This window comes from Aureococcus anophagefferens (assembly GCF_000186865.1).
Source record: "Aureococcus anophagefferens unplaced genomic scaffold AURANscaffold_20, whole genome shotgun sequence".
In the NCBI taxonomy this organism is placed as follows: Eukaryota; class Pelagophyceae; order Pelagomonadales; family Pelagomonadaceae; genus Aureococcus; species Aureococcus anophagefferens.
The window spans coordinates 301,342-311,056 of NW_008705580.1; the positions used below are offsets into that span (position 1 = coordinate 301,342).

The 9,715-nt window shown below is 67.3% G+C and overlaps 3 protein-coding genes across 3 annotated transcripts; 1 reads left to right on the forward strand and 2 right to left on the reverse strand.

Annotated features, from left to right (window-relative positions):
• Positions 1-219: 219 nt before the first annotated feature.
• Positions 220-375, reverse strand: AURANDRAFT_30365 (hypothetical protein; the record flags this gene model as incomplete). Its single annotated transcript, XM_009041365.1, has 1 exon — positions 220-375. A coding segment is annotated over one exon (156 nt), but the record flags the coding sequence as incomplete, so codon positions are not given.
• A 1,855-nt stretch (positions 376-2,230) lies between these two features.
• Positions 2,231-4,328, forward strand: AURANDRAFT_30491 (hypothetical protein; the record flags this gene model as incomplete). Its single annotated transcript, XM_009041283.1, has 3 exons — positions 2,231-2,569; positions 2,606-3,337; positions 3,591-4,328. The coding sequence occupies 3 exons, from the start codon at positions 2,231-2,233 to the stop codon at positions 4,326-4,328; spliced, it is 1,809 nt and encodes a 602-aa protein (XP_009039531.1).
• A 33-nt stretch (positions 4,329-4,361) lies between these two features.
• AURANDRAFT_30294 (hypothetical protein) lies at positions 4,362-5,126 on the reverse strand (the record flags this gene model as incomplete). Its single annotated transcript, XM_009041364.1, has 1 exon — positions 4,362-5,126. One exon carries the CDS (start codon positions 5,124-5,126, stop codon positions 4,362-4,364), a length of 765 nt encoding a protein of 254 aa, XP_009039612.1.
• Positions 5,127-9,715: the final 4,589 nt, after the last annotated feature.

The following is a 9,715-nucleotide window of genomic DNA, read 5'->3' on the forward strand; positions in this document are numbered from 1 at the left end:
CACGGGGCCCCAGCGCTCCGCCAGCACGTGTCCGTCGCGCACGGCGACGAAGCCCCAGCCCGCGGGCTGCGTGCGGTTCGTGTCCACGGCGACGTTGCCGCGGCAGCCGCCGTCGGTGTAGACGGCGAGGACGCCCGCCGGCGGCGCGAACGCCGTCCGCTTCGGCTGCTGCTTTTTGCGGGTGGGCGCAGACGGTGTTGCGTCACCGTCGCCGCGCGCGAAGGCCTCGGCGGCGCCGCGGTCGTCGAACTTTTTGTACTTGGCCCCGGCGAAGCCATTGACGACCTTGGAGCACTGGTCCCAGGTCGCGAAGACGCCCGTCTCGCGGCCGCGCGCGACGGCGTAGAAGAAGCGGCGGCCGGCCTTCGGGAGCATGGTTTTTGGAGCGGTTGGGGCGCGATGTGCGTCGAGGGCACGACCTCGCGGAAGCCGGCGACGAACTAGCGCAGCTCCGAGCGCACGGCGCCGCACAAGCAGTACTCCGCGGGCCGGCGCCGCGCCCGTCTTGGCCGTCCAGACCGAATTGCCACAGCGGTGATCGCTCACCTTGAACAAGACCTTGAAGTGCGACACCACTGAGCCACAAGCTTGCCAGCATGCTGTGTCAGTCGAGAGCGTGCAGGCTGCTCGCGGCGCTCGCCGTAGCCAGCAGCCTGCGCACGCCACAGCCGCCGCGCGCCGCGGCCATCGCCAGAAAAGCCGGCGGCGCCGCGGTCCTGGGCCTGTCGCTCGCCGCGGCGACGCCTTTGGCCTGCGGCGCCAAGGAGCTCACGAGCCCGCAGCGGCTCGCCGCCGAGGCCTGGCGGACGACGGACAAGGCCTTCTTCGACCGGACCTTCAACGGGCTGTCCTGGTTCGAGGAGCGCGGCGCGGCGATGAAGGCCGCCAAGGACCCCGAGTCCGGCCGCGAGGCCGTCGTCGCGCTCCTGAAGAAGCTCGGCGACAAGTACACCCGCTACGTGGCGCCGGACGACTACGCGAAGCTCGTCGCCGCGACGCTCGGCGACGCGGCCTTCGTCGCCGGCGCGGGCGTCACCGTCGTCGACGCGGCGGACGGCGTTTTGGTCGTCGACGTCGAGCCGGGCGCGCCCGCGGACGCGGGCGGCCTGCGGCCCGGCGACGTGCTCACGGCCGTCGACGGCCTGGGAAACCTAGAGCCGGCGACGGCGATCCGGGCGCTGCGGGGCGACGCGGGGTCGTCCGTGGACGTGACGTACGTGCGAGGGAAAGCCGCGCCCGCCAAAGCTCAACTCAAGCGCGCCGTCGTCCAGCTCTCGACGGTGCGCGGCGACGGCAACGTCGTCCGCGTGCGCGCCTTCGCCCTCGACACGGCGGACCTCGTGCGGGCCAAGGTCGACGCGACGAAGGGCCCGCTCGTGCTCGACCTCCGAGGCAACGGCGGCGGGTCCCTCGAGGGCGGCATCGAGACGGCGAAGCTCTTCCTGCGGGCGGAGGCCAAGGTCGTCGACGTCATCGACCAGCGCGGCGCGCCCTTCGGCTACGTCGCCAACGAGGACGGGCCCTACGCGGGGCGCCAGCTGACCGTGCTCGTCGACGACAAGACCGCGTCCGCGGCCGAGGTCCTCACCGCGGCGCTCCAGGACAACGGCGCGGCGACGGTCGTCGGCGCCAACTCGGACCGCACCTTCGGCAAGGGCGTCATCCAGACCGTCCTGCCCCTCGGCGACCCGCCGGGCAACGACGGCGCCGTCGCGGTCACCGTGGCCAAGTACAGCACGCCCAAGGGCACGGACATCAACGGCAGGGGCATCGGCGTCGACAGGACCGTCGCCTGCGGGCTCGCCGACAAGGCCGCCGCGTGCGCGGCGAAGTAACGCGGACTCGATCGTAGGAGCCTCGTAGGCGTGGAGGCGCGCCGACAAGGGCAATGAAGCCTTCATCTTCGGGCCCACTGGCACCTCATTGCAGCTCGCCGCTTGCAGCTATAGATCGAGCTTCGTCGTCATCTCGCGCTGCCCGCGGCCATAAAAAAACGCCGGCAACGACCACGACGATGATGCGCGTCATCCTCGCGCTCGCCGCGACGACGACGACGGCCCTCGTCGCGCCGTCGCTGCGGTCGGCGCGGTCGCCGACGCGCGTCCGCTCCATCGCGGAGAACGTGGCGCAGACGCAGGAGACGTCGCGCGACAAGGTCATGACCTTCAGTTACGACACGGAGCGCGAGCGCGCGTACGAGAAGCCCACGTACAAGGGCACGGGCGACGGCATGGGCGGCGGCGACGCCGGCGACGAGTACGACGTCGTCGTCATCGGCAGCGGCATGGGCGGCCTCGCCTGCGGCGCCATGTGCGCCAAGTACGGCGAGAAGGCCATCGTCCTCGAGAGCCACATCAAGATGGGCGGCTCCGCGCACTCGTTCACGAAGGTCCACAACAAGGAGAAGTACAGCTTCGAGGTGGGCCCGTCGATCTTCGAGGGCCTGGACAAGCCGTCGCTGAACCCGCTGCGCATCCTGCTCGACGTCCTCGACAGCGAGCTGCCCGTGGAGACGTACCAGGGCCTCGCGTACTGGGTCCCCACGTCCAACTTCGACGGCACGGGCCCCGTCAAGTACTGGCGGTTCCAGCTCGGCGACGTCGAGGCGCCCGGCGGCTTCTACGAGTCGCTCCGGGAGCACGCGTCCGACGGCGAGCTGGCCATCAAAGAGTTCGAGGCGCTCCGGTCGCGGCTGAAGACGCTCGGCGGGTCGACGACGGCCGTGTGCTTGTTCAACCTCCGCCAGGACCCGGGCTTCCTCGCGACGACCGCGGGGAGCCTGCCCTACGTCGCGACGCACCCCGACGTCTTCGCGGACCTGCCCCTCACCTTCGACTCGCTCCACAAGACCGTGGACCAGCTCGTCACGGAGCCGTTCCTCCGGAACTTCATCGACACGATGTGCATCTTCTGCGGCTTCCCGGCCAAGGGCGCCATGACGGCCCACATGCTCTACATCTTGGAGCGCTTCTTCGAGCCGGGCTGCTCCTACTCCGTGCCCAAGGGCGGCACGGAGAACATCGCGCGGGCGCTGCACCGGGGCGGCGCGCAGTTCGGCATGGACATCTCCCTGAACACGCACGTCGCGGAGATTTTAGTCGAGGGCGGCCGGGCCTGCGGCGTCCGGCTCAAGAGCGGCAAGGTCATCCGCGCGCGCAAGGCCGTCGTGTCCAACGCGACGCCCTTCGACACGGTGAAGCTGCTCCCGGCGCAGGACGATCTGGACCCGGAGATGCCGGGCTTTTCCGCGCTCCAGGAGTGGCGCCAGACGCTGGGCACGCTGCCGCGCCACGGCGCCATCCTCCACCTCTTCGTCGCCGTCGACGCGGAGAAGGTCGTCGACGGGAAGAAGCTCGCGGACCACCCCTCGTGGCGGGCTGTGTGGAAATCAAATATTCAACCCGACTTCAATGTGCGCGTAATTGAACGGATTGCGCCGGAATCTTCGGCTGAGCTTCGAGAACTCGATGAGAGCAATCGATTCGTCCAAAAATCAGCCGAAACGAGCGGAAAACGACCGAGATAGGAGCCTTTGAAGTTGGGAATTTCGCACCCTTTTCCTGCCCAGGTGGCGCGCCGCCGAGGACGAGACGGCGAAGAACCCCGCGCACCTCATCGTCCAGGACTGGAGCCGGTCCATGCAGGACTCGCAGAATCTCTGCTCCTTCTTCATCCCGTCGCTCCTGGACCGCTCCGTGTGCCCCGAGGGCAAGCACGTCATCCACGTCTACTCGTCGGGCGGCGAGCCCTACGAGCCCTGGGAGCAGCTCGAGCCCGGGTCAGAGGCCTACGAGGCCTACAAGGAGGAGCGCGCGAACATCCTCTGGGAGGCGCTGGAGAACTGCATCCCGGACGCGCGTCAGCGCGCCGAGTTCCACATCGTCGGGTCGCCCCTCGCGCACGAGGCGTTCCTCCGCCGCGACCGCGGCACCTACGGCATGGCCTGGGCCGCGGGCACGTCCGCGCCCTACGCGGGCCTCCTCAAGTTCACGCCCATCCCCTTCCCCTTCCCGAACCTGAAGACGCCCGTCGACGGCCTCCTCCGCTGCGGCGACTCGTGCTTCCCGGGCATCGGCACGCCCAGCGCCGCCGCGTCCGGCGTCATCGCCGCGAACACGATCGTCAACGTCGAGACGCACATCGCCATGCTCGAGGAGACGGCGAAGAAGGACCCCATGTACAAGTTCCTCAGCCCCGGCCCCTTCCAGTGGCTCTACCGCGGCCTCGTCTCCCCGCTCACGCCCTCCAAGGAGCTCCGCGGCTCCGGCGTTTTCCAGCCCTCGTCGGGCGGCCGCGTCTCCGCGGCCGCCGAGGCCGCGTCGCGCTAGAACCTTCTAACGCCGCTCGAACCGGAGGGTGACTTAACGTCGCTCGAACCGGAAGACGAGGTTCTTCACCTCCGGGCTCTGGCCCGCGAGGACCGGGTAGTCCACGGCGGGCGGCACGACGCGGTCCAGGACGATCGAGAGGCCGCGGTCCGCGGCGAAGTCGTCGAGCGCCGCGGAGCAGACGCGCGCGAATTTCCGCGGCCGCAGCTTCCGCGCGTTGGTGGTGCAGCACAGCAGACCGCCGTCCGGGTTCACGAGGGGCGCGCAGAGCGCCGCGAGGGCGCCGTAGTCGCGCTGCGCGGACCAGCGCTTCCCGTTGACCGTCGACGTCGACGGCGGGTCGAGCATGACGACGTCGAACGTCTCGCCCCGATTCGCGAGCCGCCGCAGCCACGCGAAGCAGTCGCCGTAGATGGCGTCGTGCTTCGGGAAGGGCCGGCCGCCGACGTCCACGGTCGGGTTGGCGACGCCGTTATACGCGAGCGATTTCGCCTCGTACGCGAGCCACTTCCTGTCGCAGTCGACGGACAGCGTCCGAGACGCGCCGCCGAGCGCCGCGGCCACGCTGTAGGCCCCGGCGTGCGCGAAGAGGTTGAGCACGGTCCGGTTTTCCGCGTGCCTCGCGAGCCAGGCGCGCTGGGGCCGCTGGTCCAGGAAGAGGCCCGTCGACAGCTTCGCTTCCCCGAGTTCGACGTGGAAGGAGCCTGGGCAGGAAAAGGGTGCGAAATTCCCAACTTTGGAGGCTCCTATCTCGGTCGTTTTCCGCTCGTTTCGGCTAATTTTTGGACGAGCGATCATCTCTCGGAGCGCTCTCGAAGCGTCGATGCTGGTTCCGTAACGCGCGCGCGCGGAACACTCACGTTGAAGCGACGTTGAATCACCCTTGTCCTGCCCTGGAAGGAGCAGCCGTGCTCGGCGACGGCGAAGCCGTCGCGGGGCGCCGGCGCGCCCCGCAAGAGCCGCGGCAGCCCCTGGCCCCCGTGGGACCGGTCCGTGCGCGTGACGATCTCGTAGACGCCCTCGAAGGGCTCGCGCTGCGCCAACCCGTCCAAGACTTCGTCGCGCGCGCGCTCGGAAACCTCCTCGGGCCGCTGCACCAGCAGATGCGACCCGTAGCGGTCGACGGCCAAGTTCGGCGGCGCGCCGTCCGCCGCGCCGTGGACCTCGCGGAAGCAGGTCGTCGACCCGTCGCGCCGCAGGTCGCGGCGCGCGTCGGCGTCCTCGAGGAAGGCCATGTCCGCGGGCAAAGGCGCCGCGAACGCGCGGCCGTCGGCGAGCGCGACGCGTTCGCAGTGGACGAGCGCGCGGGCCGCGGCGCGGTCGACGCCGCAGCCGTGGACGGCGTCGCCCTTGACGGGCGCGCCGCGCGCCGCGAGCCGCGCGCGCAGGTCCGCGGCGGCGCCGCCGCTCCGCACGTCCGTGCCGAGCGCGCGCCGCCGGACGAACTCGTCGGCGCCGTTTCCGCGCGCCGCGCCCGGCGCCTCGACGGCGACGGCGCGCTGCGCGCAGGCGGCGTTTTTCAGAGCGGCGGCGGTCCCGAAGCACGCGACGCCGCTGCCGTCGGCGTCGGTCGCGCCCGCGGCCGAGGGGCCGGCGAGGCCCGGCGCGGCGAAGGCGCGCGTCGCGTCGAGGGTCCAGCCCGCGGGCTTGTCGACGACGACGAGGTCCGCGTCCGCGTGGAGAATGTGCGGCAACGTGTCCGGCACGGGCGTCGCGTCGACGACGCAGGGCTTGGGGCTGGGCGGCTCCTGCTGCTGCTTTGCGGGCGCGCGCCGCCGCTGCGTCGGCGGGCGGCCGCCGCGTTTGAGCGCTGAAGAGAGCGCGAGGAGTATGATGAGGAGGCGACTCATGCTGCCGTCGTTTGTTTTTATATGGCTGGCATCGACGGTCGCAAGTGCCCTCCCATCGCTTCTTCCACTCTTCAGATGCGCCACTTGGGATGCGCCGAGGCTTGCAAAACCACGATGTTCGACGAAAAATGATGGTTCGACGATCGATTTGCGCTTCCAACGCACGGACTCGGGGCGATTCCCTGACTTTCGATTTTTGGCGGAGCACGAGGCGAAAAAAAAGACCGCGAAAAAAAGACCACGAAAAAAAGTTGCCGTCGCATAGGGCCCGTTTTCAGCCCGGCGAAATCAAATTCTAAATAAAAAAAAACCACATTCCATGTTTCCCATGTATAAAACTAAGCGAACGAACGTCTCCGGAGCGAAATTGGCCGCCGACAAGCGCGCGCGTTTCGCGCGCGAAAACGCGGTTAATCCCGCGACGGGATTCGCGCCGCGGCGCGTACGCGCCCCGAAATGACATCCCCCGGACCTCACACGCGCCGTTCTATGCTCCCCGAACATACCACAATGACATTCGACAAAAAAATCCCCGTTCCGTGACTTCGACCCCCCCGCGCGCCCCCACCCCTACTACTCCTCGGTCGACCACTAATGCTCCGCGATGACGTCGTCGCGGCAACGCCGCCGCGCGCGTCCGGCGGCGCGGCGCGGCTGCGCGGTCGTCCTGCGACATCGGCGCGCCCGCGGGGCGGTCGGAAGCAGATTCGTGGGCGCCGGCGCGAGTCGCGGCGCTGGAGCTCACGACGCAACTTCAACGTCAAAGTCGTTGAAGCCGTTGACTTCGTCGTCGTCGCGCCGAACTCGTCGCGCCAAGCGCCGCATATTACAAGCCGTCGCTTGCACATCCGTAGCCCCAGTCCGTCGCAATCGACGCCGTCGTCCAACTCGCGGCCCCCGAAACACCGGCAGCGTCGCCCAGCGGCGTCGTCGACGCAACGATGATGCGCATCGAGATCACGCCAAGTCTCAAGAACACAATCAAGAAAGCAGATAGCTGGAACACCATGACACCCTTGATCAAGCCGCTCGGATTCCTCGTGAAACGGGTTGACATCAGCACCACGACCACCCGCACGACCGTTCGCGTGCCTTCGGACGCGTGGGATTCGGACGCGGTCGTATGGCGCGACAACGTCGGCACCGTGACGACGCTCGATGGCGTCAAGTCGTGCTTCGAGCGGTGCCCGGACGAAGTGTACGTGCCCGTTCCTTCGCCGACGAAACTCCCGCGCGTCGACGCGACGACGCCGAAACGGTCGCCGCTCGCCCAGCTGCGCCACACGACTCCAAAGCAGCCCGTGGCCCGCATGAGCATGTCGCCGAGCATCTCGCCACAATTGATGGATGTGTGGCACCGACCCCGGAGGATGGATGTCGACGACGACGAGGAGTGGACCCCCCAAGCGCCGGCGAAGAAGAAACCGAAGCGCGCGTGATGATCATAAAAAAATGTGATGCCTGCATCTGAAACGCGATCTGTGTTAATTAAAATAAAGGGCTCTCGGCACGACACCGCGCCGCGCGCGCGAGTACCGGCGGCAATGGAACGACGCTCCGCCGCGGATGAAACATCCTCGGCCGTATAATCCGGCGCCGATAAACGCGGGAGCGTCGCACTCTGTAGCCCGGTGAACGCAGAGCAAGTAGCGAAGTCCCGGAGAACAACGGCACCGATAGCCTCCGGGCCCTACGCGACGTCGCGGGATCCGAGTAATCGACGGATAGCCGCGTTGGTACCGCGGTGCGCGGACGCGGACTACGAGGGAAGCGTCCGGTGCCTCCAGACTCGGGGTGTGAGTTATATAGGATACGGGCGATACCGCCGGGGGTATCTCTGCTTGCCCGCAGGCGCCGCATGGCGGAGAAGCACGTGGCGCGGCCACTGGAGAAGATGGAGGTGCGCATGTCCATGGATGGCCTGAGCCCCAGTCGAAGGGGAAGCTGGGTCGGGTAGGCGGCCGAAAGCCGCCGCTGTCGGAGGCGGCGTCTCGTCGCGGTGTGAGGCATTGCGAAGGCGTAGGCGGAGTGGCTCAGTCCGCGCGGGACGCGGCCTGGAGCTTGGGATCCGCGGCGCTCCGGCGGAGAGCGGCGCTCAGCCGGAGCTGCGGCGGTGCTGGTTAGCAGGCTCACCCTGTAATCACAGCGCCGCAGAAAAGTAGCGTTAGTGGTGCATAGCCCAGACTCGGGGTGTGAGTGTTGTAAGATACGGAGGATACCGCCGGAGGTATCTCTGGCGTCGCCCGAAGAATCCGGCGCCGGTAGTCTCCGGCGCTTCGCGCCTCCGCCTACCGGCGCCGGATCCCGCGGATGAACCCTCGGAACGATATAATAACCTCTCCACGTGGAGCTGCCCTGCCGTGTGCGGTTGAACTATCGAGGTTACGCAGTGGCGGTACACCGGCGTCTCTGTTATCCTCACGCCACCTCAGCTGCCGTAGGATACGGGGGCCGGGGCTACTGGACGAACGGGCAGAGGACCTGCCTCACTAGGTCCAGGAAGACTCTCCGTCTATTACAGTGCGGGAAGCAGCTATAACAGGGTTAGAAAGGATTAAGAAAAGGGGAAATATATTGGTAGAAAGTTAGGCTGACTTTCATCTTAGGTTCTAAGGGGGTTTAATACGAAGTCAGAGTTGCGCTATGGTTTCGGAGGTCCCGTTTTCTGATGATCGGGCTACGATTTAATCTAAGAGCGACCTGCGCGGTCCCCGTACTGCCAGATGGCGCATGATTTAATATGCCATCATCGTGTTTTTGGACCAACCATGGCCATTGAAAAACAGAATCATGCAGTCAAGGTATCTTCTGCGACCACGGTTTTCTGGGCGTCCGATGCAGCGGTTCCAGGACTTGGCGCGGCGCTCGGTCTGTGGACCATGCCGCGCCTCGGGCCCGACTGCGAGTCGCTCGGGAAAGACCACCGGTCGATGGCGAGCAACTTGGTTCGCGTCGGGGCAGCCCGTGGATGACGAGAACGGCCGTTAACGATGGTGGGCGACCGACGAGGGGCCCAACTTAGTTCCAGAGGTCGAGCGGTGCGCTAGACCCTGGGTAAGCCACCCCTGGAATGTTTTCCCGGAGGTCTCTGCTTAGCACTGGCGCACCGAACGTCTCATTCATTGCGCGGTGAGCACCGTGTCACCCGCGGCGCCGCGCGCCCGTCGGAGGCGCTGAGATGATCTCGATCAAATCGACTCGAGCCGAGGAGCTGTCGCGAGAGCATCTGGTGGCCCCCATGACGAACGATTCCCGACGCTCTGTGGCTCGAAAGCGACCCGAAATTGGGTCGGGGGACGCTGCCGAGCCTCACTGCACCCCCTGAAGCTGCCCGTTTGCGCCACCTCGCAATCGTTTGGATGTCGCGTCTTCGCAGGTGCCTCGCCCACATGTTTGCGGACCTCGAAGCCACTGGGATCGTTGCACGTCCCTTCATATTCGCGGAGCTCTGGACGTCCAACAGTTCACCAAGCATCTCGTCGGTCGAGCGCAGCGATGCGGAGATGCGATGCGGACCGGGCTGTCGAGGTATCGTGT